At 45.6% G+C, this 25,683-nt stretch overlaps 1 protein-coding gene across 4 annotated transcripts in view; it reads right to left on the bottom strand.

Moving 5' to 3' along the window:
* The window catches only part of stab1 (stabilin 1), a 53,006-nt gene that overhangs the window by 11,171 nt on the left and 16,152 nt on the right, over window positions 1-25,683 (bottom strand). The window contains exons 20-59 of one of the 4 annotated variants that reach the window (XM_034532029.1): window positions 25,369-25,461; window positions 24,377-24,463; window positions 24,143-24,254; window positions 23,389-23,575; window positions 22,567-22,660; window positions 22,252-22,410; window positions 21,896-21,991; window positions 21,487-21,585; window positions 20,888-20,935; window positions 19,724-19,857; window positions 19,338-19,449; window positions 19,062-19,139; window positions 18,703-18,804; window positions 18,499-18,603; window positions 17,535-17,669; window positions 16,857-16,985; window positions 14,937-14,990; window positions 14,603-14,716; window positions 13,390-13,585; window positions 13,029-13,124; window positions 12,884-12,929; window positions 11,980-12,059; window positions 11,770-11,895; window positions 11,498-11,571; window positions 10,539-10,610; window positions 9,799-9,918; window positions 9,633-9,680; window positions 9,245-9,325; window positions 7,357-7,503; window positions 6,527-6,658; window positions 6,369-6,428; window positions 6,104-6,280; window positions 5,892-5,981; window positions 4,275-4,421; window positions 3,731-3,787; window positions 3,491-3,656; window positions 2,511-2,660; window positions 766-870; window positions 484-600; window positions 33-165 (exon numbers count right to left, since the gene is read on the bottom strand). In XM_034532029.1, coding sequence (XP_034387920.1) covers window positions 33-165; window positions 484-600; window positions 766-870; window positions 2,511-2,660; window positions 3,491-3,656; window positions 3,731-3,787; window positions 4,275-4,421; window positions 5,892-5,981; window positions 6,104-6,280; window positions 6,369-6,428; window positions 6,527-6,658; window positions 7,357-7,503; window positions 9,245-9,325; window positions 9,633-9,680; window positions 9,799-9,918; window positions 10,539-10,610; window positions 11,498-11,571; window positions 11,770-11,895; window positions 11,980-12,059; window positions 12,884-12,929; window positions 13,029-13,124; window positions 13,390-13,585; window positions 14,603-14,716; window positions 14,937-14,990; window positions 16,857-16,985; window positions 17,535-17,669; window positions 18,499-18,603; window positions 18,703-18,804; window positions 19,062-19,139; window positions 19,338-19,449; window positions 19,724-19,857; window positions 20,888-20,935; window positions 21,487-21,585; window positions 21,896-21,991; window positions 22,252-22,410; window positions 22,567-22,660; window positions 23,389-23,575; window positions 24,143-24,254; window positions 24,377-24,463; window positions 25,369-25,461 — 4,358 coding nt within the window. Of the gene's footprint in view, window positions 1-32; window positions 166-483; window positions 601-732; window positions 871-2,510; window positions 2,661-3,490; window positions 3,657-3,730; window positions 3,788-4,274; window positions 4,422-5,891; window positions 5,982-6,103; window positions 6,281-6,368; window positions 6,429-6,523; window positions 6,659-7,356; window positions 7,504-9,244; window positions 9,326-9,632; window positions 9,681-9,798; window positions 9,919-10,538; window positions 10,611-11,497; window positions 11,572-11,769; window positions 11,896-11,979; window positions 12,060-12,883; window positions 12,930-13,028; window positions 13,125-13,389; window positions 13,586-14,602; window positions 14,717-14,936; window positions 14,991-16,856; window positions 16,986-17,534; window positions 17,670-18,498; window positions 18,604-18,702; window positions 18,805-19,061; window positions 19,140-19,337; window positions 19,450-19,723; window positions 19,858-20,887; window positions 20,936-21,486; window positions 21,586-21,895; window positions 21,992-22,251; window positions 22,411-22,566; window positions 22,661-23,388; window positions 23,576-24,142; window positions 24,255-24,376; window positions 24,464-25,368; window positions 25,462-25,683 lie in introns of all 4 variants that reach the window. The other 3 variants (XM_034532027.1, XM_034532028.1, XM_034532026.1) reach the window with 3 other exon arrangements.

The following is a 25,683-nucleotide window of genomic DNA, read 5'->3' on the forward strand; positions in this document are numbered from 1 at the left end:
TCATTCAGAAGAAAATGACGTGCCACGCTTACCTGTTGATGGGCTCGCAAGAGTAGCCGTCTCCTTGGTAACCACTGTGACAGGTGCAGTTGACGAGCAGCGCCGTCTGGTTACAGTCTGCGTTTTGGTGACAGCCGCCGTTGTACTCTGAGCAGAGGTCTGGAGCTGCAGAGTGTTTATTAATAATAATAATAATAATAATAATAATAATAATAATAATAATAATAATAATGAAACCTTTAATTGTGAAGCTCATATTCAACAACAACAAATTATCTTAAAATCATTTTTACAAATCAATTACAAATCATTTTTCCAGTCCACAGAAAGAAAAGAAAAGGCAGATTAGTGTTTACCTGAAAAGATCTGTTTACATTTCATTTACGTTATTTGTTTTAACAAAGTACGTATGATAATATTACTATTACTATTATTATTATTATTTTAAACCATCATCATGCTGACAAAAGGCAGCACACTCACGTGGCTCTGGGTCGCAGAAGGTGCCGTTGCCCTGGAACCCGGGTTTGCACTGACAACCAGAACCCGGCACACAGTCGGCCTGAGCGTGGCACCGCCGGCACTCCTCTGGGATCAAGGCTGGACACACGGAAAAAATCACCAAAAAAGGGAGAAATCAAAAAAAAAGGTAAACAGGGCTATAAAACAGTAAAAACAATTAGATTAGTAAAAATGACGGTAAGAAAACTAAAAGAAACGTCCTGCACTCACTTTCATTGATTGCAATCAGGTGCTTAAACTCACCGATGTTGATCTGGCAGTCGTCGCCTTGCCAGCCGGAGTTACAGAAACACTTTCCGGAACCTTCCATGCCTCCATCACACCTTCCGTGCTGCCCGCAGTTGCAGCCTGAAAGAGAGAGGAAAAAAACAAAACATGACTCAGCAATTTAAAAATAATCTCACAATAAAGTTGTGCAGACGGAGGAGGTTACGCAAGAGGTTCAAGCGAGAGTCTGGTTACTCGTCTACACAGGCGACGGAAGGTGATTGACAGCTGGAGCCTCTTTGATGCTTTTGATCGGCGTGAAACCTCCTTCGTTAAATAAAAAAAAAAAAAAAAAAGAACTTCGTAAAAAAGTCAAAAAGTAGAAGAGACAGAAACCATGAAGGCTTCAACTCCAAATCACAGAGCTTGACGTTCGTCTTGTGCGCTCTCAGCTAACGACGGGCTGAAACTTGGTTCACTTTCTCATTCTGGATCAGTTTTGTGATTCATACGGTAACCACGGCGACTGGGTTTTGTTCCCCACTGCTCTCGTTCACGCCTGCCGTCTAGATTATTATACATTCAAGACGGGCAGTTACAGAAGGGCAAAGATTTTATTTAAATATGCTACTTCAGCACCACGGACAGCGTCGTGGATTTAATCGATACTGAGCCCAGTTAGGCTGCTGATACTTCAGAGCTGAGGTCTCGATTCCAACTCGCTCTACATAACCAGACTAATATATTCAACCCCTCTACCCCGGCACGCTCTCTGCCATCACAGGATGGAGCGGTAGGTTCACGAAGGGGGGGGGGGGGGGGGGGGGGGGGGGGGGGTGCATTCTGGTCCTTTAGCCGAAGAGAAGGATGGCATCCTCCGTCATGTCACCTTCTGCCTTCAGCTGCATTCAAGCGGTAACCCTCGTCTCCTCATAAATGTGACCACACATCGAGGCTTCGGCAGAAACTGAGGCAGGAACGGAGGCGCCGTGCGGAGACAAAAATGGTGATTTGGTAAGCGCCGCCCGCTTCCTGTTTCTGAGATTGCAGGACAGTGAATATAACATTAAACAGGTTTTCTATAAGAAATCCATCACAATCTGCACTGCAAATCCCTGTGATCGCCTCTCATTACGACCGCCTGGCCGTGGTTTTATATTGAGTATAATGAATATTATATATAAATATATATATTACAGTTATATAAACGAGCGTCTGCTGATGATATGATCTTCTGCCGGTGATATTCCTCAATTGAACCGGTGAAAGAGATGCAATTTTCTTGGCAGATTTAACTTTTTCTTTCTAAATGTCAACATACACAAATATTTGTGTAACCTTTCTTTCACGGAACATTTTTATATGTTAATCCAATAATCAAACGGTTGTTTCTCCACGACTTATTCTGGACTTCTGGTGTAACGTGTTTCCTTCGCTCACACAGAGGAACTTCCATACCGACGACATGATGTGTGTGCGTGGCTGTGTTGCTGTGCATTGTGCGGGTGGCACGTCTGTTAATAATCAGATTTATGAGAGTGATAAAAGGATCCCAAGGCACCAGTTTCAAGTCCGGTTTCAATCTTTGCCAATAAAAAAAAGAGCAAGAAGATATATAAAGGTTCGGAGCTCGGAGGATCTGGGTATTTATCGACCTTTTAAAAGCAAATAACTAAAATACATCATTTTGTTGAGAAAACTGTCCACAGGGAAATCTCAAGCACAAAGCCTAACTTTTACTGTTCAGTTGAAAACTAAACAGTGACCTGTATTTAGTCTACCTGTGCAGTTGGGGCCGTAGCTGGACACGGCACACAGTTCGCAGGCTTTGCCGATGAAGCCTTTGAAGCATCTACATCTTCCTGAACCCTGCATGCCATCGTCGCAGTAACCGTGGTTACTACAAGGGGCCTCCAGGCCACCTGGACAAACTGAAACACACACACACACACAGTCAGGTGAGGACAAACAAGAGACACAGGGAAGAGGCGGAGTCAGGTGAGGACAAACAGAAGAGACACAGGGAAGAGGCGGAGTCAGGTGAGGACAAACAAGAGATACAGGGAAGAGGCGGAGTCAGGTGAGGACAAACAAAAGAGACACAGGGAAGAGGCGGAGTCAGGTCAGGACAAACAGAAGAGACACAGGGAAGAGGCGGAGTCAGGTGAGGACAAACAAGAGATACAGGGAAGAGGCGGAGTCAGGTGAGGACAAACAAAAGAGACACAGGGAAGAGGCGGAGTCAGGTGAGGACAAACAAGAGACACAGGGAAGAGGCGGAGTCAGGTGAGGACAAACAGAAGAGACACAGGGATGAGGCGGAGTCAGGTGAGGACAAACAGAAGAGACACAGGGAAGAGGCGGAGTCAGGTGAGGACAAACAAGAGACACAGGGAAGAGGCGGAGTCAGGTGAGGACAAACAGAAGAGACACAGGGAAGAGGCGGAGTCAGGTGAGGACAAACAAGAGACACAGGGAAGAGGCGGAGTCAGGTGAGGACAAACAAGAGACACAGGGAAGAGGCGGAGTCAGGTGAGGACAAACAGAAGAGACACAGGGAAGAGGCGGAGTCAGGTGAGGACAAACAAGAGACACAGGGAAGAGGCGGAGTCAGGTGAGGACAAACAGAAGAGACACAGGGAAGAGGCGGAGTCAGGTAAGGACAAACAAGAGACACAGGGAAGAGGCGGAGTCAGGTGAGGACAAACAGAAGAGACACAGGGAAGAGGCGGAGTCAGGTGAGGACAAACAAGAGACACACCTTGACAGTCTCGGCCGTAGTGGTTTTTGCAGCACTTTTTGACCCAGGAAGAAAACTGACATACTCTCTTACAGCCCATCATGCTGAAAGGATTGTCCAAGGGGTACCAATGTGAGTGGCGCCGCCCGATCGGGGGGGACCTGTTGAAGCAAGACTCCGTCTTTCCCTGGAAGAAGGCGGGACTTACATTTATGTCGATGTGTCATACAAGCTGCTAATGTTTTTTAAATCAGATCTTACCGTGTCTTGGTGTCTGGAGTGGCAGGTTGGAGGGAAGGTGCAGCGTCCACAGCGAGCCTGAGACAGTTCGAGAAAGAAAGCTTCAGTCCAGCTTCCAGCACACACATCAAACATAATGGTCACAGCAGTGCGGTGTCTTGATTGTGGTGGTAACTGTCATTTAACAAGCGTGACTTCACAGTTTATTCAGAAGCACATTTATACCCCCCCCCCCCCGACTCCTGTCTCAAACCTGTCTGCAAAACATTCCCCTTTTGTAAATAACGATATACTCTTGACAGAGAAAGTAAAATAAAAGCCAAAAAGTGACAATCGGCTTCCTCCATTTTGAAAGGTCAGCACTGCTAAGGCTTCAGATTTACTTTGTCCACACAAATAGATCCACACAGTAATTCCATTGAATTGATATATCCCTAGTTTGTAGCCACATTGTAGCAGTTTGATTTTGTTATTGTTTCGCCGAAACTCCACACATGCAAACATCCAAAAATGTCCTAATATCATCGGACTATTCAAGTAAAACAGGTAATAATAGTTCTCCTACCGCAGTGGTTTTGTTCTCCAGGTTGTCACAGAACGCTCCAATGCCCGGTGGTTCCAGTACCTGGTCGATGCCGTAGGCAATGCCCTCTTTGAAGTTCAGGTAGCGCTCCACTACCCTGGCTGCATTCTCATTAAGCCATACAGCCCCCTGAAAACACACACACACACACACACACACACACACACACACACACAAATCAATAACTTTTTAAGACTGTCTGCCACAGAACCAGAACAGAATACGTAGAGTGCTTTCACATGCCACAATTAGCAAGCTAGCTAACTATCCACCTGTACGCTAGTTAGCCAGCTAGCATGCTAATTTCACCGCGCTTTCATGCAACACTGAAAGAAGTCAACCGTGTTGTCACTCGTCCGACAATAGCGTTGGTATATTTTCTACACTGTGACAAGAGAGTGTGGATGAAGCATTAAGTTATTACACATTTAATACGCTTAATAATGCTAATAGTTAGTAACGCTAATACGCCACTGCTTGATTTAGTCATGACTGCAAAAGCTCATTTCAGTGAGAGGCTGGTATGAAAGCATCAAACTAGTGTAAATGAAATAAGCTAAGCTAACGTAAGCTAAGCTAAGATCAGATAAGCCTTAATTGATGCCCAGGGGGTCAATTCAGGTGTTGCAGCAACACAAAGGCAGAACTAAGTGCAGATAAATAGGGAAGTTAAAACAAATAAAAATATAGTTTTGTTTTTTGTGTGTTCTTCTGGGAGAACCCCAAATTACTCCTGTAAGCTGTATAAATACGTGTGATTTTACTTCACGTCCATTAACCATTTAACATTTACTATTCTGTAGAAAAATGGGACTACAAACTGCATTTGGTTGCACAACCCTGTTGCACAATAATAATATATGACCTTGTAACCTTGAGGGAGAAAGAAATAGGAAGTAAACAAGAACAGTGTGACGTTGCGCCAGAATATATGACAGGATGCAGTAAAGAAGATTGTCTGTTATTACAGAAACATACTGTAATACAAATATAATAATGTAGTAAGGCAGGATATCATTTTAACATTATATAGTATGATATTGTACAGTATAGTATAGCATGGGATATAAGATATAGTGTAAGGTACAGTGCAATACTATAGTACAGCATAGAATTTAAAATGTAATATGGTATAGTATGATATTGTATACCATAGTAAAGTATATATTTTTTATTTTTTTTAAACCTTTATTTAACCAGGTGAGTCCCATTGAGATTAAAAATCTCTTTTTCGAGGGTGACCTGGCCAAGACAGACAGACATAGTATGGTATAACGTGATATAATAATAATAATAATAATAATAATAATAATAATAATAATAATAATAACAGTATAGTATTAAACAACCTGCTGTGTAAATCCCAAATCAATTACAGTGTCAGTCCAAATTCCTTCATTAAGGCTCTCTGTTTGTTGAAAGCGACCATCGAACGTCAGGATGTTGTTGCTGTCGGTGTGAAACAGGGTTTTCTTCGACATCACCATGGTAACATGAGACAACACCATTTACTGTAGTAACAGCCAGCTTCCAACATGGCTACCCTGTTGGAATTGTGTGTGTGTGTGTGTGTGTGTGTGTGTGTGTGTGATTCCTTACCACCAGGGTCTTGTCACAGTGGTACTTGATGGTGGATCCGTGCATGGTGCGGAATGATGAGTATTTTTCCGGCTGAGCGACACCCAACAACTAAAAACACACGCACGCACACGCACACACACGCACACAAACAAACACAAAAAACCCGATTATGCTTGGAAGCCATCCTTCTACGGCCCCCCTCCCCCTCCTCCTCCGCCTCCTCCTCCTACCCTAGCGTTGCGTATGATGTGAGCCTTCACTAAGGAAGCCACTTGGTCTCGGTGGTCGGGGCTGGAGAGCCATTGCTGTCTTTCAGCCGGCATGGAGTTGAGGGCCTCGTCTGTGGGCCAGAACATGGTAAACGGCTGATGGATGGACATCTGGAGCATGGGGAGTAACCCCACATCCTGCACAACGAGTGGACGGTAAAAAAGAATGTAGGAGAAGATATCGAACCAGGGGGGGTGCAGCATGTTTTTTTTAATAAATGTCTACCTCCACAAGTTTGTAGAAGCGGCTGTAGCCATAAAACTCAGCTGCTGACGTGAAGTTCATCTAAACAGAGAAAGAGAGAGAGAGAGTGACGTCACGCCGGCTGTCTTTCACTCCTCATTGATCATCAATCGTTTATTCGAGTAAACTCGACCCACCACCTTGGACTGGAAGCTCGGTTTGTCCTGCAGCCTGTAGGGCGTCAGCAGCGTGTCGATGTGGTGGATGACTCCGTTAGAAGTCGTGTAGTCACTCTTCACGATCCTCGAGCGGTTGTTGACCCAGACTGAACCCTGCAGGAGAGGACGAGGCAGACAGGTAGCAGCAAAGACCAGTGGAGAGGTGGATTGTGAGACAGGTGGAGACACGGAGAGGCAGACAGGTAGCAGCTTTAATCCTTAATATACATTTCAACGGAAACGGACGAGTTATATAAAGACTCAACGCGTTTCTGAACCAGGCTTTCACCGTGTTTACTTTCTATGTAAAGTTTTATGATTTATGAGGGTTGACTGGCTTTTAGAGCCTCAAGTGGCCATTTGAAGAACCGCAGTCTTTGGCACTTCCGTAATGTTTCATTCCCAGAAGTTGCCACTTGGAGGGTCTTGACTAATAACAACAATCATGCATTTCTTTGTGAGTTTATTGTGACGTCGAGAGCAGTTTGGGGCTGCGTGGCTCAACGAGTTGGACAGACACGTTTGTACAATCGATTCCTCTCCTGTACGAACAGCACAAGATAGCTGCTTTTGTTTTGGAGGTCGGCACTGTCAGGACGTCGGGTCAAAGTTTCACCAAATATTTGCACAAATTCACATGTCAACTGGTGGTAGACATTTAAATAAACAGATTTTGTTGCAAATCATCCTAAATACTGTTGTGGCTCTGCCTTTATTGATGCTGAGTAGAGCTGCAGCCCTCCACAAATAAATATGCGTGTGTGTGTGTGTGTGTGTGTGCGTGTGTGTGTGTGTGTGTGTGTGTGTGTTACCTGCAGCAGGCTGAAGTGCAGTTTGTGTCCTGACATAGCGACAGCGAGTTTGCTGGTTTTGAGGTCACTCAAGGTCAAAACCTCACAGGAAACGATGTGGTAACGAACCAGGTCAGCGAGACGACCGGACTGCTCCCATTCATCAACCTACACACACACACACACACACACACACACACACACACACACACACACACACACACACACACACACCAGTCAATGAGGTAGATGTCATGCACTAGCAACAATAATCCCGTTTTATGACTCACACACAGAAATTTACCTAATTATTAATTGATTAGTAATGTGATTAATTTTGTGAATAACAATATAGTTGTTCTAGGAGGATAAGTAGGGTATGTGGTGGCTCAGCTGCAGAGGGGGGGAGGGGGGGGGGCGGGGGGGGGGGGGGGGGGGGGGGGAGAGAGAGAGAAGAGGTCTAATTGGCCTCAGCTGCATCAAAGTGATGTGTCTCTTCCCTATATGAGGTTCGAGAGGGATGGATGGGGGCCCCCTTAAAGAAAAAACACATGGAGAGCATGAAACAGCACCCAGATCTGCTGACCCAGACAATTATTGCGCTGGGGGGGATTGCAGCTATGCAGCGGGACCAGGCAGAGGCGAACCGGCAGGTCCTGTTGGCGCTCCTGGACAAAGGCAGAGAGGCAGACTCACGCCCTGGAACAGCTCGCCGCCCGGACAGCAGACAGGGTCATGCGGTATGTGCGCTCAGCGGCGACGCGAGGTTGTCCGACACTGCGGACGGGAAGGGGGAACCGGAGGGGGAACCGGAGGGGGAACCGGCACAACCTCCTGTGGAGTTCCACTCAATGGAAGATTTTCCACTCGAGCAGGCTCAGGACGATACTCTACGCTCAGCCTTCGACCAGGTGATAATAATTGATTGGTGAGCCGTGACGCTCAGACAGGACAGGAGAACACCCAGTTGCTGGTGCCGAAGGTGCCGTTGCGCAACATTTCTGAATCCAGAAACCAGGGCACCCAGTTCATGTCAAGACCACAGAGAGCTTTACGGGTTGCTGGGCATCAAATCTATTCGGACCAGTCTGTACCACCCACAGACCGACGGTCTGGTGGAGCGTCTGAATAAGACTTTGAAGTCCATGATCCGTAAATGTATTAATGACGATGAACGTAATTGGGATAAATGGCTTGATTCTCTGTTGTTTGCAATGCAGGAGGTCCCCCAGGGATTTTCTCCCTTTGAACTGTTGTTCGGCAGGACACCGCGGGGGATGCTCGACCTCATTAAAGAAAACTGGGAGGAGGGGCCCGAGCACCAGTAAAAGCTCCACACACTGGGTAGGAAGTCATGTGAGAATTTGCTCCAGGCCCAGGAGCGTCTAAAACGTACAGAGGAGCCAGGCTGAGACAATTCACACCGGGAGAGAAGGTACTTGTATTGTTTCCTTCTGCCAGCTCTAAACTCCTCGCCAAGTGGCAAGGGCCCTTTGTGGTCACACGGCGAGTGGGGGATGTCGACTATGAGGTGGTGCGTTCTGACAGGGGCGGAGCTACACAGATGTACCACCTCAACCTCAAGAGCATGTGCAGTAGGTTGGACCGGAGAGCTCCCCGGCCTAAGTCGTGGCTGGGGCGTGGTTAGGCTCGGCTGCGGAGGGGAGTGGCTCAGGGAACAGGTGCTGGGAAGAGGCCTAATTGGTCCAATTAGCCTCAGCTGCAGGGGATCAGGTGAGGTGTGTCTCTTCTCTATATGAGGTTCAAGAGGGACGGAGGTGCGACGGAGGGGAGCAGAGGCAGAGTCTGGGGGGGGGGGAACCCCATAGGAATGTGACAGGAGCTTGTTACAGGGTAATATCATTATTATTACATGAGATCATATAAAAACAGCAGATGTGGTACACACAATGGAGTTTTTGTTGGTTTCCTCTACAGGGACGAAGACGGTAAACGGTCCGTCGCCCTGAAAACCACGAGTGCCTGAGTTCTGAGGAACACAAAGTGAACAAAAATTAATTCAACTTAAACCTATCATTTTAAAAATGACATCTTTAACCAAAGGAAGGGTTTAAAAAATGGCTTTTTTTAATCTAGTTTTAACTTTACACTTTTTGATAGATTTAATGAAATCACGCGTGAGCAGTGCAGCCACCGAGAAAGGAATTCAAGTCCCACAGAGCACAGATGGTCCAGCTGTCGTGTGTTTTACAAACAATCCGTGTTTTTACTAAGAAGCATCAAATGAATAACTGGATGCAACGTTTTTTTACTGTGTGGACTTCAACATGACTCACAGATAACATTCGACGGAAGAAGACGTTCTCGGTTTTGCGGAACACCTCCTGTAAGACAGACAGACTTCCTGTGAGGGGGGGGGGGGAGGCAGGGGCAATTGTAGGTCAAAGGTCATGGGGGGGTGGGGGGTGGGGGGAAGAAAGAGTCAGAGGTCACGTGACTCACATTGTTGGTGTTTCCCCGGCAATTGAAGCCATCGCCCACGTGGCCTCTGTAGCAGGTGCAGTTCCTCTGACCCTGACCCATGTACTCGCAGCGAGCATGCGCACTGCAGCCGCCATTTCTCTACACACACACACACACACACACACGCACACACAAACACACACACACAAACACACACGTATCGTTACAGGCTTGGATGTTTCTGATTAGTTGAGTCATCAGTTTGTCCGTGTGCAACAAAAGTTCTCGGCGTTGGCGAACACTTTGCTTCAACGACAGCCAATCACGTCGGCTCCCTGGGTAACCCTTTAAAAGCATGGCGCAAATCAATGAGAGCTACAACTGCAGGAGGAGGATCGTCCGTATTTGATATGCACAAACCGATCTGAGATGACAATTATATCTGTGCAACGTGGGCAATGACTTGTAGTGCGAATCTTCTTTGCTGAATAATTAAATAGGTAGCGGCTAACTTTAATAATCCTGCTGCCGCCACAGAGTATGTTTTGATTATCCAGAGGGAAATGGGATTAGGAGAGCTGCGTTAAAGGTCAACATCCCGACGGTGATCACTAGAGTCCACACGGCTCACCGTCAGGCGATCTAAATAATCAATGAAGATGCCCAACTGAGTGATCGTTTTTTTAAGAGCCGGCAGAGACGCAAGTAAACACAATTGTAACAAGACAGACTAAAGTGGATGACTGCAAGAGAATCAGCCAAATGAGACGTGTACATACAGTTCTGCAGGGGTTGACGGGGAAACAGACCCTCCCTGGTCCTTGAAAGCCAAGCCGACAACTGCAGGCCGTCTGGAGGCGATAACGGAGCAGAAGGAGAAAACAAGTCGAGTCAATAAAAGAGTCAATTATGAAATCCATCTGCTTCCTCCCCTCCCCTGTGATCCACTCGACAACAAATCAAATAACAATTTCTCCTTAACTCCAAATCACCTTTTTTGGTGCTGTAAGCACATATATATTGCTTCCGGAGGGAAGTTACTGTCATGAGAACAGCTGGGCTGTTATTGACATTTAACACGTGTGATCCCAGAGAGTCGTGCTCTTCACTTCCCCTGTGACGGGCGGCTCACCCTGTGCAGTGTCCCGCCCTCTGTGGTCACATATTCAGGGTTTTAAAACAGAAGAAGTGGCCATATTGTTGTTCTCATCTGACACGTGTTTCTGTTTTTATACAACTGAAGGAGTAGAAATAGTAATGTAACCGTGGTCCATAAACACCATTACTACTGTTATGCTGTGCTGTGGTGATAACATTTGTATTTTGGTAGTTGTAACTTTTCCATCATGCCTATTACTCTCATTATATGAATACTTTGTCGTATGCATTGAACTCGGTTACGTTGTTTACATCTATTGTACTTATGATGTCAACAGGGATCCTCCTCTGTTGCTCTCCCGAAGGTTTCTTCCTTTTTTCTCCCCGTTAAAGCTTTTTTTTTTAGGGGAGTTTGTCGTGCTTATTAGATGCATTAGTGTGGACCTTTATTCTGGTCGGCTGGCTGAAACGGGCTTAGTGTGGACGTATTTTCACTTGGTAAATCAAAGTTTACTTTAAAGAACGCCCCAGGTGCTATTTTACTGAAGCGATAGACGTCACCTGACCTGAATTGAACCGAATCTCAGGTACCGCGATGCCTCATTGCTGAATCATTACGCGCCTCACGTTACTGTCTCACCGTGTTGGGGCCCGTTCGGGTGCAATCTGCTGACTTGTGGCAGCCTCCATTGTTGACCAGACAACCGTCAATCTCTGTGAACACAGGTTGAGATACATCTTTATGACATCATGGAAACAATAAAGTTTAATGCGAGGAAACACAAAGCCTTGAGCCTTCGGAGGCTGCATATTTAGAAATATTTAAGGCCTTAAATTAACAGACTTTTGCAGGTCTTGGTAAGATGTCAGGAGGTGTGGGGGGGTCAGAGGTCAGGGGTCAGGACTACATACCCAGGCAGACGACCCCGTCTCCAATGTACCCCTCTCCACAGGTACAGGTCCTCTCTCCTGCTGAGACCCTCAAGCAAACGGAAAACTCTGAACATCCACCGTTGGACCTGCTGCACAAATCCATCTCTGAGAGACACACAGAGAGGAAAAGTAATCAGATTTGATGTGTGTACAGGATGTGTGTGTGTGTGTGTGTGTGTGTCTCTTTACCTTTGCAGTAAGTTCCATTGCCTTCATATCCAGCCACACACACACAGGCAGCAGCTGTGCCCTTTGGTCCTGTTATACAGCTGCAGCAGAGTAGACAAATCTGATCAATACTTATGTGGATATATTATAATGTGTACATCGTATTGCTATACCAAGAACCAAGAAACTTCCTGCTGCCACAAATGCCCGAACAAATGCACCTTTTACCTCCGTTTCAGTATTGTTTGATAAAGAAATGGTGACCAGCTATTTTAATAAAAAGCTGATTGCCTTTTTAACAAATGACACTATATTTATGAACCGTTTTTTAAAGATTTCAGTGATTTTTTTGGGCATTAGCTAATTGAAGAAAGCCGACGAAGGCAATTTAAATCACACAGCAGCCAATGAATGAGCGGTGAATGTGCTTAACGATCTGAAGCGGGAGTTACTTTTTCGTTTAAAATGTCAACATCTTTAGTTGCCTGGTTTTATGTATTTGTTTCCTTTTACCAGGTTTTATTTTTAATTTTTAATTTAATACTTATTTCCAATAATTAGTTTCATTCCAGTGTCTAAATCCTTCAAGATGCTTCAGCTTAACCATCAAAATGAGAAACTACCGGTGGATTTAGATGCATATTGTTGAGAGGAAAGTAGCTTGAATTATGACATTATGGCACAGTGATGACCTTTAACTTTAATGGTGACTCTCTGAGCAGAGCATTCGCTCACGACTTATTTATTACGTTGCATTGTTCTTGTGGGATATAAGTGGAGAATAGTAAAAAATGTCAGACAAATAGGTGTATTGTGGGTAAATTGATTCAGATCACACGCACACACACACACACACACACACACACACACGCACACACACGCACACACACACACCAGCTTTAGAAAGAACAAAAGGAGGACTTACTTGGCGTTCTCGTCACACACACCTCCACAGGCATCATCCTTGATCTCTGAGACACACGTCAGGTGAAAGCAGGTTAGAGAAAATATTAAGTTTGGTTACAATTTCACTGTGTGTGTGTGTGTGTGTGTGTGTGTGTGTGTCTTACCTATAGAGCAGGAAGCTCCTTTCCAACCTTTGTAACAAACACACCTGCCACTTCTTGCCAGACCGTCCTCACACTTCCCGTGGTTACACACACACTCTGCAAAGACACACACACACACACACACACACACACACACACGTTAACAGTGACAGCATTTCCTTTGAGTTCAAATCTCTAAATAACTAATCTCCTAGAAGGCTTCCTAGCATCATCAGTTAGCGTCAACGTTTTGTAGTTTATTAGTGTTGCTGGTCTGTTAGCGTTGTAGGTTTGTAGTTTGTGTGTAGAGTGTGTGTGTGTGTGTGTGTGTGTGTGTGTGTGTGCGTGAGTGTGTGTGTAGGTGTGTGTGTGTTCATCTCACTGGAGGAGCAGTTGACTCCGTATCGTCCCGGCTCACAGTCCTCGCACGCGGTGCCGTGGAAACCCTCAAAGCAACGGCACTCCCCGTTGCCGTGGTTACCGTCCTGACACTCCCCGTGATTGGAGCACCAGCTGCCGACGCCTCCGGGGCATTTGAAGCACTCGTGGCCGTAGTAACCGGGGCAACAGGAGTGATCCTGCAGGACAGACATCAGACATCATGTTGAGCATTATTATTATTATTTTTTTATTTTTATTATTATTATTAATGTCAGCATTATTATTAAGCTCTTTTCAGGACTGGAATCTGTAACAGATGTTGTTGTTTTTTTGGCATTAACAGGGCATCAGTCGACCACACTGGAAAGAGGCACAATTCTCTGATGTTTGTCAGCTGCTCACCCTGCTGGAGAGTGACGATACCAACAAAGAAGAGTCTTTACGGTTTACATTACTGAACTTAATCTGCCCGACACGAGTCATTTGAATGGACACACTGACTAACGGTAGAGATGTCCACTTACGGTAAAAGTACACTTTCAACAATCTGCATCAATATTCATATCGCAATTTTAAGTGACATCAAACGTTCTCTTTTTATGGAGCAATGTGTAAAACTCGGATGAGACGAGGCTGCCGCTTCTCCTTCCAAATTTTAGCTTTTATCCCTTTTGTAAAACGTTGAGTTTTTTTAAAAGGCCTCATTAAATAAAATTTATTATTATATATTATTATTACTCAAAAAATTGAATAATGTGTTTTTCTTAAAGATTAAATCAATTAAAAACTAATAATCTAAAACTAAAATTGGTTAAAAGTAGTTAGTTTAAGGTAATAAAATAAAACTATTGTAAAATATAATACAAAATGATAAAGTCCTTATTTAAATATCTTCTGAATATCTTCTGTATTAGTATTGCTTTGTATTTACCCGATTATGTCAAAAGTAAAACAATTTTAAAAACTGTTTATAGAATGTAGCTAATTGTTGCATTTGCTTTAATGAGAGCAATAATATTAATACTAGTGTAAATTCCATTAACAAAACCGTAGTCCAGAATATTTAAGGCCAACTGGACTTATGACAAAAGTCTGAAAGTAATAAGGGTCTGTAAATTAAAATTAAAATACCCGATCCAAACTACACACAGAGTAGTACGTACTACTAAGTACTTATTAGTACTTAGAGTGGTAGTAGAAGAGTTTCAGCAGACCGTGGTTAACCGAAGACATTTGATGACACAGCCTGGCATCGACTTCCTCCTGAATCCAACTCGCTTCCTGAATTTACAGTTGGATCGCATGTTGGCCGGAAACTGCTCTTTGATCTGCAGGAGAAAGACAATTAGAAGCAGAAGCAGAACCCCCCCCCCCCAAAAAAAACTGAGACCCGACACAAAACACGGGCACCTACGAACAATACGACTCTTGACTACATCGCCAAACCGATCCGTCAACGTGCTCAAAAAGTAAACGCGCAAACACGTGGAAACAGATTTCTTCTTGTCTGCACAGGCGTTCATGTTATTGTGTCCACCCTGTCCTCACCGGTTTGTAGCTGAAGAGGCATCGAGGCGGTCCCTCGCAGTCTGAGCACCGTCCCTGGAGACAAGGACAGAGAAGGAGGGACAGATGAATAATCCATCCGGAGAATAAACGTCAAGTTAGAAGAAATTAAATACTTGCAGCGGATACGGTGCAATAAGTGAATAATGCCTAAAATGTGAACAAACCAATTAGACATTCCCCAGCCAGTAAATACGATCATACGCGCTTTAAAAAGTAAAGTATAATGTGGTTGATAACAAATGTCCACTGCTGCTTCACAGTCTCTTAACACTTCGTTAACAATGAGTCTCTTAACACTGGTAATGACACCGTGCAGCTGAATAACCACACACACGACATCCTGGTGGGCTGTAACTCAGCATCAGGTTACAGCAGACCCAAAAGATCCTGCGCATCAATCTCTCCTTTCCACTTTTCTTTTTTCTTTTTTTTTTTTGGCAAGTGAGCTTTTAAAATGTTTTATTTTTTGAAAATGCAAAAAAAAGTCCTTGTCACATCAATTACGTTGCGACGTGACGTGAAACGCAGTCAAATTAAAAACTGACACAGCGTCTGACGGATAAAAAAAAAGGCTTCGACAGCATTTTTTTTTTTAATAATCCGTTTATAAAAACGGGAGAGCTCTGGTTATTGATTATGATTGGCGGAGACGTGTTCCAACCGTGGGTAAAAAAAAAAATACTCTGTGACCTCGTTACAATAGCATCACTAATTAGGAAATTTCGCAAGAAATTTAGATGGTGTGGCTACTACCGAGAGGCGTTTATATACATGTATGTATGTATGTATGTATGTATATGTATATATGTATATGTATATATATATGAATCCTTCCTTCCTTTCCTTTCCTTCCTTTCCTTCCTTCCTTCCTTCCTTCCTTCCTTCCTTCCTTCCTTCCTTCCTTCCTTCCTTCCTTCCTTCCTTCCTTCCTTCCTTCCTTCCATTCCTCGTCTCCTTGCCTGGCTTCCTTCCTTCCTTACTTCCTTTCTTCCTTCCTTCCATTCCTCGTCTCCTTGCCTGGCTTCTTTCCTTCCTTACTTCCTTTCCTTGCCTGGCTTTCTTCCTTCCTTACTAATTAGTCACCTATTCTTTCAAAATGTTCCATTTGTTTTTGGGGTGAATTTTGATTTAGCGGGTGTGCTAAAGCGTGGATAAGTGGTGGAAGGAGATGGACAGGAGAGGAGGAGGAGGAGGACTATGTGGTTTCGGACCCGATCAACCAACGCACAAAAAGAGCACAAAAAGAGCACAAAAAGAACACAAAAAGAACACAAAAGATGTCCGCCAAAGAAACCAAAGAGAGTCTACGGGGATGTGAAGGAGGCCACTGTGTCCTGTTGCTTCCTTGGAGAAAAAAGGCCTTTTTATCTCCATCCAAAGTGGACTAACTACGCCGGCGCTGCATGCGAAGGTCACGATGTAACCTCAGATGTGTTCCTCCGTGGCCGTGTTGTCGAAATGCAGAACAGCGTTGCCTGGCGGAGGAATCATCATGTGTTATCAATAATTGATGTTGTTTGCCGTTTCTTAATAAAGCCTCGCCGGGTTCACGCGGTAACCGTTTCATAAAAGCAATAAGCCACTTGAGGGCCGTGATTTACTGGGGTTCTCCAACAGCTGAGGGGCAGACGCAGAGCTCAGTGACTTATTGCTTAATTATATCTTCATTGCGCAACATAACTGTTAAAATGAAAAAAACACCAAGTGCCTCCGGCTGCAGATACGTGGTGATGCTCTGCTGCATCCACAGCAACAGGATAGCGGTTTCTTTATTCGTCTCAGTTGTTTCAGAGCGACGAGCAGATTAATTAATCACCTCACCCTCTGATCTATTAGTCTGTCATTCTATCCCTCTTTCCATTCATCCATCCATCCGTCCGTCACGCCCTCCGTCCTTACGTTGACCTGCAGGTTGACCTGTTTGCTGCATTTGTTGCGTCGGGTTTTCAGGACCCGAGGGAGGACGATGATGACGCCGTTCTGCGTCTCGGTGAAAGTGCCGTTAAGAGGAACGTCGTTCACGGCCGTCTGGAGGAAGAGAAGCAAGTCAGACTCTTAAAGATGGACACGTTAGAAGACCAAGATTTTGGGGGGTTTTGCATGTTTTAACACATAAACTATGAATATTTTACCCCGTCAGTTTTTCACCCGTCGGTCTCGGTTCGTTTTTCTGATTAAATCATCTATGAATAGGAAGCTTACGTTTCTGTGCACGTTTTGGTATCATCGCCAGATAATGCATGAAACTCTCCCCGGTGAAGGGTTCATCATAGAACTGACAAGCATATTATTGACAATCACTGTTGTGATAAAAAAAAAGACATGGACCTCGTAAAAAAAGGGCAATAATTCTTCTGCAGCTGAATCTCATGCAACTTTGATCAAAAATAAATGTCTCTACGAGTCCACGGATGGATTATTTCTCTGCTTTTTGATTTTCATAGAGATTAACTGAAGCGTATCGCTGCCAGGAAGGAAATCAATCAAAAAGCGTGTTCCTCTAACAGATAAGTCTTCAGTGTTCTGGTGTGAAAAGCGTCCGGAAGGTTGGTCACGTGACCGTCCGGCTGTCCTTACCTGGTTGTAGTCGTTTAAGTGGAACTGGACCTGGTAATCGCTGCCCAGCAGGGTGCTTTTCAACGTGCCGTCAGACAGGTGGTCGGGGAAGAGCAGCTCGTTGAGGATCACGTGGTACCTGAACACATCGGGGTCCTGGACACACACACAGACCGAGGAAGTGGGTTTAAGAATAATCAAAATCATTTCATCTCTAAACGCGGACTGTTTTTCCTGCATTCAACCAGAGACTGCTCAAACGTGATTGGTCATCGCCACTCAAGACTACTAACGGAAAACCAGAACGCTTCCAAGGCCGAAATCTTTCCCCGCTGTTCATAGAGATTAAAGAGCAATAGTTATATTATAATAATGGCCGAACGAGGACGTCTTCTTCATGAGCCAGAGAAATGTCTGAGCGTGGATGAGATGTTTGCAGCTTTACAGGCAGCTGAAAATCAATCTAAAGAAATAAATCAACGTATTTCCATCATTGACATAACCGATAACCCTCAAAGCCTGACGGACCTGGTACCGGGCCTCATACCGGGCCTCCTACCAAGGATACTATGAATAGATTTGTAGAAGTGTACACTGTCACTACAAGCACAATGATGCACATTCCTCCAAAAGACTTAATATAATCCCTCAGAGAAAACAACAAATCATTTTTCCAGTTCTGCCCGTGCAGTGACTTCAACTAATAAATGGAAGAAGGTCTTAGGGGAAATATCAGAAGTCTGTGTTTGATTGACAGCAACAAGAATGTCGGAAACACCGATCAATCGGAGAACTAACGGTCAAACTAATGGAAAGATGGTGGGGGGCGCCATCATGAAACCAAAAAATATACATTTCTCCTTTGAGGTATCAGATCACGTGGACTTAAGAGCAGGCGTTCGTGCTGTTGCATCCCGTTTTATGTGTATTATGATCACAGTGGAGGGTTTGCACGCCAGCACTGGCTCGTATCACCTGGACCTACCAGGAGGGAGGAGTTAGTCCTGCTGAGGTGCTGCCGGATGGCATCATCTGTTGGCAGCAGGAGCGTGAAATCAAACACACTCAGATCATCTGACAGATTGTACAACTGTGAACAAACAAACACACACACACAGAAATATTTTAAAAAATAATAATAATAATAACGTTGAATTCAGACGGAGAAACCGGCGGACCGATATCCTACCAGAGCGTGCCGTCTGAACAGAGTGAAGGTGGAGGAGGAGTTGAGGAAGGCCATCAGGGTGGGGGGCTCGGGGGGGAGGTGTGAGCGGGATGGAGCCAGAATCTGATCACACCCAAACAAACACATAAACAGACAAAAGGAACATTTTACCCACAAAACACTGAAACTTTTTTATTTATACATTGTGTTTGAGGCCTAATTGAATTCCTTCGTCATCGACCTCCTGATCTAACGAACAATCCCTTTGAGGATAATGTCCTCTGACCAGCAGTTCAACGCACCAGTTTGCCCATCAGGACTTAACGAGAACCAGTATGTTGTTTGCTCTACTGAGCGTCCTTGGTTGTGAAGACTCTTACCCGGTCTATGATGTGGATGTAGCCATTGATGGCGGGCAGGTTGTGTGCGAGGATGGAGGCGTTTCCAATGTGGATCACCTGAGACAGAAACAACGACAGTGAAACACAGTGGACACTGCGTGTGTTTCCGTGTGCAGTGCTTGTAACATTGTGATTTTCTACTTTATTACTAGCATATATTTTCCCTGATAATGCTACATTTTAAAACAACAAATCTGTGTTGAAATGGGGAGGATGAGAGCTAGTTTCCGTTAGCCGGTAAGCCCCCATTCTTACCCCGCTGTTGTTGCTGATCTCCCAGTTGGTGAAGGGGTTCATGGTTGGCAGCCTGCTGCCCACCATCCTGTCCAGGTCTTCCATCGAGTAGACCCCCAGTACGATGTGGGCTCTGCAACCAGAGAGAGACAAAAAAGGACAAATGGTCACGACTCATTTCACTGAACACAAACTTGACTCCCAGTTTAAAGCTCCACCGGCGAGAAGTGTCGTAAAAGTATTTACACCACGACAGATGGGTCAAACTTCCTGGTTATACATCCCAGTGTTTCTATACAACACGGCAATAAAACTGTTGTTTTTGAACATCCGATGATGTAATACGATTAGCGACACATTGGGTTCATTTCGCTTCGTGAGCAACGTTTTTTTAGAGCTCGACTGACCGCAAGAAGTGAGGCAGGTGGTGTCTGCCGTTCCAGAACGAGTCCTGATCTGCACTCATGTTCCTAATGGCTTCTCTGGTCGGAACCAACACTGTGAAGTTCCCGTCCAGGTCCTCAGAGATGTGACTGTATTTCTGAAACACACACACAAATACAAATTGTACAACACCGATCGGTCATATTACTACGGTTAGTACATTGAAAGGAAAAGTTGTACGGCCTTTTTTTAAAAATGGTTTTGGCTCATGGTGCTCTGCCGGAAACCGGCGGATTGCTCCCTTCAGGTGGGGGCAAACTGCCTACCCCAAGCGAAGGAGTTCAAGTATCTCGGGGTCTTGTTCACGAGTGAGGGTAAGGTGGAGCGGGAGATCGACAGGCGGATCGGTGCGGCTGCAGCAGTAAAACAGGCGCTGTACCGGTCCGTCTTGGTGAAGAGGGAGCTGAGCCGGAAGGCAAAGCTCTCCATTTACTGGTCGGTCTACGTTCACGAACTCTGGGTCGTGACCAAAAGAACGCGATCTCGGATACAAGCGGCCGAAATGAGCTTCCTCCGTAGGGTGGCCGGGCTCAGCCTTAGAGATAGGGTAAGGAGCTCGGACATCAGGGGGGAGCTTGGAGTCGAGTCGCTGCTCCTTCGTGTCCAAAGGAGTCAGCTGAGGTGGTTCGGGCATCTAGTCAGGATGCCTCCTGGACGCCTCCCATTAGAGGTTTTCCGGGCACGTCCAACTGGTAGGAGGCCCCGGGGGAGACCGAGGACACGCTGGAGGGATTATATCTCCCGGCTGGCCTTGGAACGCCTCGGGATCCCCCAGAATGAGCTGGAAAGTGCTGCGGGTGAGAGGGAGGCCTGGGTCGGCCTGCTGAACCTGCTGCCACCGCGACCCGACCCCGGATAAGCGGGTGATAATGGATGGATGGATGGATGGATGGGTGGGTTTTGGCTCATTTAACATACCAGCAGGCGGTTTCAGAAGTTAATTTAGATTAGACTAAATAACTTTATTAATCCCAAACCTGGTGATTTTGGTTTCCCAAAAGTCCCAAAAGATTCAGCTTTGTGTGAACGTCGTGCGGTAGAACGTCAGGATAAACCACACAGTACAAACACTTAATAATAAGGGAGTAACGACACAGTAAAGAGCCGTGAGTCGGGTTTTCACACACCTGAGTCATCCGGTAGAAACTGTACATCTTCGGGTTCATGTCCAGCTCCTACACACAGACACACACACACACACACACACACAGTTATTATAGTATTTAGTTTGTCTGTTCTCTGTAGACGAATCTGGGTTGTAATATAACTTATGACAGGCCACATGAATGCTGTTTTTATGGTCTCCGCAAGTAAGATGTTTTCTCGTCATTCATATGATATCAATAGTTGAAGCCTAATCAATCCAATAGTTTTGAACCAGGACCTCCATTATTGAGGTTAAATGGCTTCAAATTAGATGAGACAAAGTCAGTAGTATCAGACACATATTTAATACGTATTTTATATCTTCCGCTGCTACGCAAATGTAAGTAATGGATCAGACTTTGCAGATAACCAATATTTAAGATTACATTTTGGGGCATTTTCGCCTACATTTGACAAAAGGACAGTGTAGAAATGGGGCGGAGAGAGAGAGATGGGTATGATATGCAATAAAGCACCTTAACAAGGAGCTCCCAGATGAACGATAAGGACTCTGGAACCGGGGCCCAAAAATATATTTTGGGACACCCCCACAAAGTGTCATACTGGTCCGAATACTCACCTCCAGTAGTGACCCGAAGCAGATGGATCCATCTCCAGCGTAGCCGTCAGGACAGGTACAGGTGTGAGCCCCGCCCTCCTTAGAGACCTCACAGTGCGCCTGACAAGAGCACGCAGCAGAAAGGAGTCAATTACTCATCAAATCTCTGTTCTCGCCCATTTTGGAAACACAATGTCTCCGGACACGACTGTAGCCGGACTTTTTGGGTACTTTGAGCATCACAAACATTTGTATGTGTTTACTTTTGTTTGGACTCAAAGACAAGCACTTAAGAAAAGTAATTTATTTGGAAAGTTTCAGCAGGTTTGTGGCGCTTCTTTCAACGTGTCGCTTTGCTGGAGACGTGATTCAGCGTGACGCAGTGTGTGTGTGTGTGTGTGTTTGTGTGTGTGTGTGTGTGTGTGTTTACCAGGTCGTGGCAGCCTCCGTTCTTCTTGAGGCAGGGGTTAATGAGGTCGCACAAAATACCGTTCCCCATGTAACCTGTTTTACAAACACACTCACTCTGCAAACACACACAGATAAACAGACAAACAGTTAACAATACGTTCAGTCAGACAGCTGATTAGTAACCAATTACTAAATGAATAGACAATGAAAGAGAGTAGACTAGGATGTGTGGGGGGGGGGGAGACATAAGATTAAAAACAAAAACAGCTGGGACGATACATCCCAAACAGGGAGGTAACAAAAGGAAAATGACATTTTCATGAGGATCGATGACTAATGATGCTTATTATCCATCCTTAGTTGTTAGTAACTGACCTGTCCAGGTCCGATGTGGTTGCAGTCGGCGTCGAGGCTGCAGCCTCCTCGACTCTCCAGCTGACAGTTGTTGATCTCCACACACACTCTGCCGTCACCTGTCCAACCCTCTATACACAAACACGCCGTGTTACCTGGACCCACAAACACACACTCTGCCTGCAGAGAGGGAGGGAGAGGATGTGTTATAAAGTAGAAACACCTTCAGTGTTATAAAAGATTTAAGGTTAAATATTAAATATTAAAAGGGGGTTTGCAACCAACACACCACAGAAAGTAAAATAATCTCACACACACACACACACACACACTCACGTTGGAGTGGCAGCCCCCACGGTTGCTCTTCAGGCAGGGATTGACGAGGGAACAGGAGTGACCGTCACCCTCGTATCCATCCCGACACAAGCACCTGGTGCAACACACACGCACACAAGCAGAGGTTTTGATTAACAAACTCTGTAAAAGTAAAAGTTAACTGGATAAAGTGACTCGTGTTGTTCATTCAATCAATTTATTCTGCACAGAACCCCAGAAGAGCCGAGCGAGCGGCGGTCCAGGAGCCTCCGGAGTGAGAACGACGGCCCAAAAAAAAAAAAATCTACAAAAAGCTAGAGCTGCTATTTTTGGCGAGAGCGACAACAACCGGGTTTCTTGTTGTTGTGAAACTTGACAGTTCTCAGAGAGGAAGAGAGACGTGAGGTGCTTCCTCGACATCGCTTTGAGACATCCGCCTGGCAGGAGGAGAAGCCTCCACCTTAAAAGGTTGAATAATTCAACATGTGTGTTTCTACTGAGTGGGCTGGAAACAAGACGCTGTGTGCGTTTCAAAGTGTCTTCTCGTATTGTTATTGTATTCGTTTTCGATCTTAATATTTCTTAACCTTTGCAGTACTTTTGCACCATTAATCCGAGAGACCGGGTGTGTAAAGTCTCCACTTCCAACCCACTCTGCTCTGTTAGTCGTGTTTGTGTTGGATGTTTATTGTTTATTAAAATTCACGGTGTCCCTCTTTCCCCCGTGTTGTCTTTCTGCGTCTTTTCGTGACGCCCGTAACGTTTTGCTGCTCGTCGTTATCGCATTGACAAAAACTCTAAATCAAAAACGTCCGTAGTAATAATATTAGCAGTGTGCCGTACGTGGTGTGCAGGCCCGCGTGTGTGCAGTATGCGTGGATGTGACAGTGCTCCTGCAGGCCGTCGGAGTTGCAGGGCGTGGCCGTCTTGTCACAGCTGTCTCCGGAGTACCCGTCCATACAGGATCCTCTCCGACACACGCCGCCGCTGCCCGGACGGTTGTCGCACACGCCGTGGACACAGCGACACTCTGAAGACACACAAACAAACCGCGCATCATGTGGAAAGCTACTCAGTCACAGGAGTGTGAACAATGTCGCACCAGGATGCAGTGTTATAACCCAATGTGGCGCGACAATCATGGTCCCCAGAGGATGAATCCTACCGACTGTGGTGATCCCCTAATCTTTCCACTCCTGCCACCATGAGGTTCATAGTCATGGTTGACGACTTTTAAATGCAGTGTAAATAAATGAGGTACAGACATTTACGTGCTCCTCAGCATGAATTGAAATAACTACGGTCAACGGTTCACTTTGGTTTATAACCAAATAACTGCATACTAATGACATTCCCATCAACCCCGGCTTGTGTTACATGCTAGCATTTAGATCCGAGTGTGTCCGTCTCCAAAATCACTCACAATGTACTATATAGTGCACTATATTTACTGCCATTTACCCACTATCTAGTCCCCTTAAATATTACAATAGAATAAAAAGAGTAGTGCGTGTAACTGGGACGACGTGATGCTCTGCTGTCAGTGGAGGAACACAACGCTTCAACAGAAGTTGCTCTCCAAGTGAGGAGGTGTTACCTTCATCACAGCGTTCTCCGTGCTTGGATGGATCCGCACAGATGTGGCAGGCGACACCCTTGAGGCCTGGCTGACAGCTGCACGAGCCGTTGCCATGGATCCCGTCAAAACACTGCGCGTGGGTGAAAAAAAGAAGGCGAAAAAAGACCCATGAATAAAGACCCATGAATAAAAACACGGTCGGTTGACGAACGCGCCGGTGAAAAGAGCGTTTTTTTTTTGCACGTTGCTCACCGTTCCTTTGTCGTAGCAGGGATGCTGGAATCCTCCGATACAGGGTTTACAGTCGGGACCATAGAAACCTTTACAGCACTGTGCGACCTGTCAATGAAACATACACACACACCAAAATTAAAACAGAAAGATACTATATGTTTTCAATGAATACCAGTTCACCATTTGACGACCTGAGCAGTAAAACCATCGACTGTGCCAGGAGTAGTTCTTCTTGACTGTGAACCTTTTTAATGTGGGTCCTTTGTGTTACCTTCAAATAGCACATGTTTGTGTTTTTTGACTGAACGACGGCAGCACATTAACCCTTTGAACTCTGCAATAGAAATGGGCCGCCGCTGCTTCCTGTGATGCACGTTAAAATGCTTCTGTGGCAGCGGGCTGTGGTTAGGCTCAGCTGCAGAGTGGATGGAGCGGGGGTGTGGTTCAGGGAACGGTGCCGGGACGAGGTCTAATTAGCCCCAGCTGGGGATAATCTGTGGGTGTGTGTGTGTGTGTGTATCCCAATAAGGAGCAGTAGCTCTCCAACACCCTCCCCCTGTCTGGGAGCGAAGAACCCAGGGGGGGGGGGGTACACGCCGGGCGATGGTGGATTTGGGCTGTACGCAGTCTATGATACACCAGAGCCTGGTTCTGCCCGGGGCATTGTGTGTGAAAATAACGTGTGTGCATGGGGATGTTCACGAGTATCCTATAGTGTCAGTGTAAATTAGACACGGGGGAGAGAGAGACACACACACACACACACACAAACCCCAGCTGGGGCTGATTAACCCTCGTCCCCAGCTGGGGCTGATTAGACCTCGTCCCGGCACCGTTCCCTGAACCACACCCCCCAGCTTCATACCCCCTGAAAGCCCTTACGTCTGTCAATAAACCACAATAGTTGATAAAAGTTATGGAACTGAAGGAAGACGCGGTCAACATCTTCTGCGACTTGCAAAAAGGCAGATGAAAATGTAGATGAATGAAGCCCAAAGACTAAGTCTCACCTTTTTGGTGGCGTTGCAGAACTTGGCGCAGCCTTTGCTGAGCGTCGGCCGGAGGGGAGACGTGACGTAATCGCAGCCGATCTGATGACTGGCCTGGAGACAGAACCACAGGTGTGTTAGCGCCCTGTTCATCGAGGACACGTCTGCACACACACACACTCTTCTGAACCGAGCACCGGATTTAGCGAAAATGTTAAAAGCGCGACTTCCAGGAATATGGATCAATCGGAAACAAAAGCAGGGAATTATAATTATTTCACAAAAATAATGTAAGACAGTATTTAATTATCACACCAGGTCAATTAAAGCACAGAC

This window comes from Cyclopterus lumpus, chromosome 5 (assembly GCF_009769545.1).
Source record: "Cyclopterus lumpus isolate fCycLum1 chromosome 5, fCycLum1.pri, whole genome shotgun sequence".
Taxonomy (NCBI): Eukaryota; Metazoa; Chordata; class Actinopteri; order Perciformes; family Cyclopteridae; genus Cyclopterus; species Cyclopterus lumpus.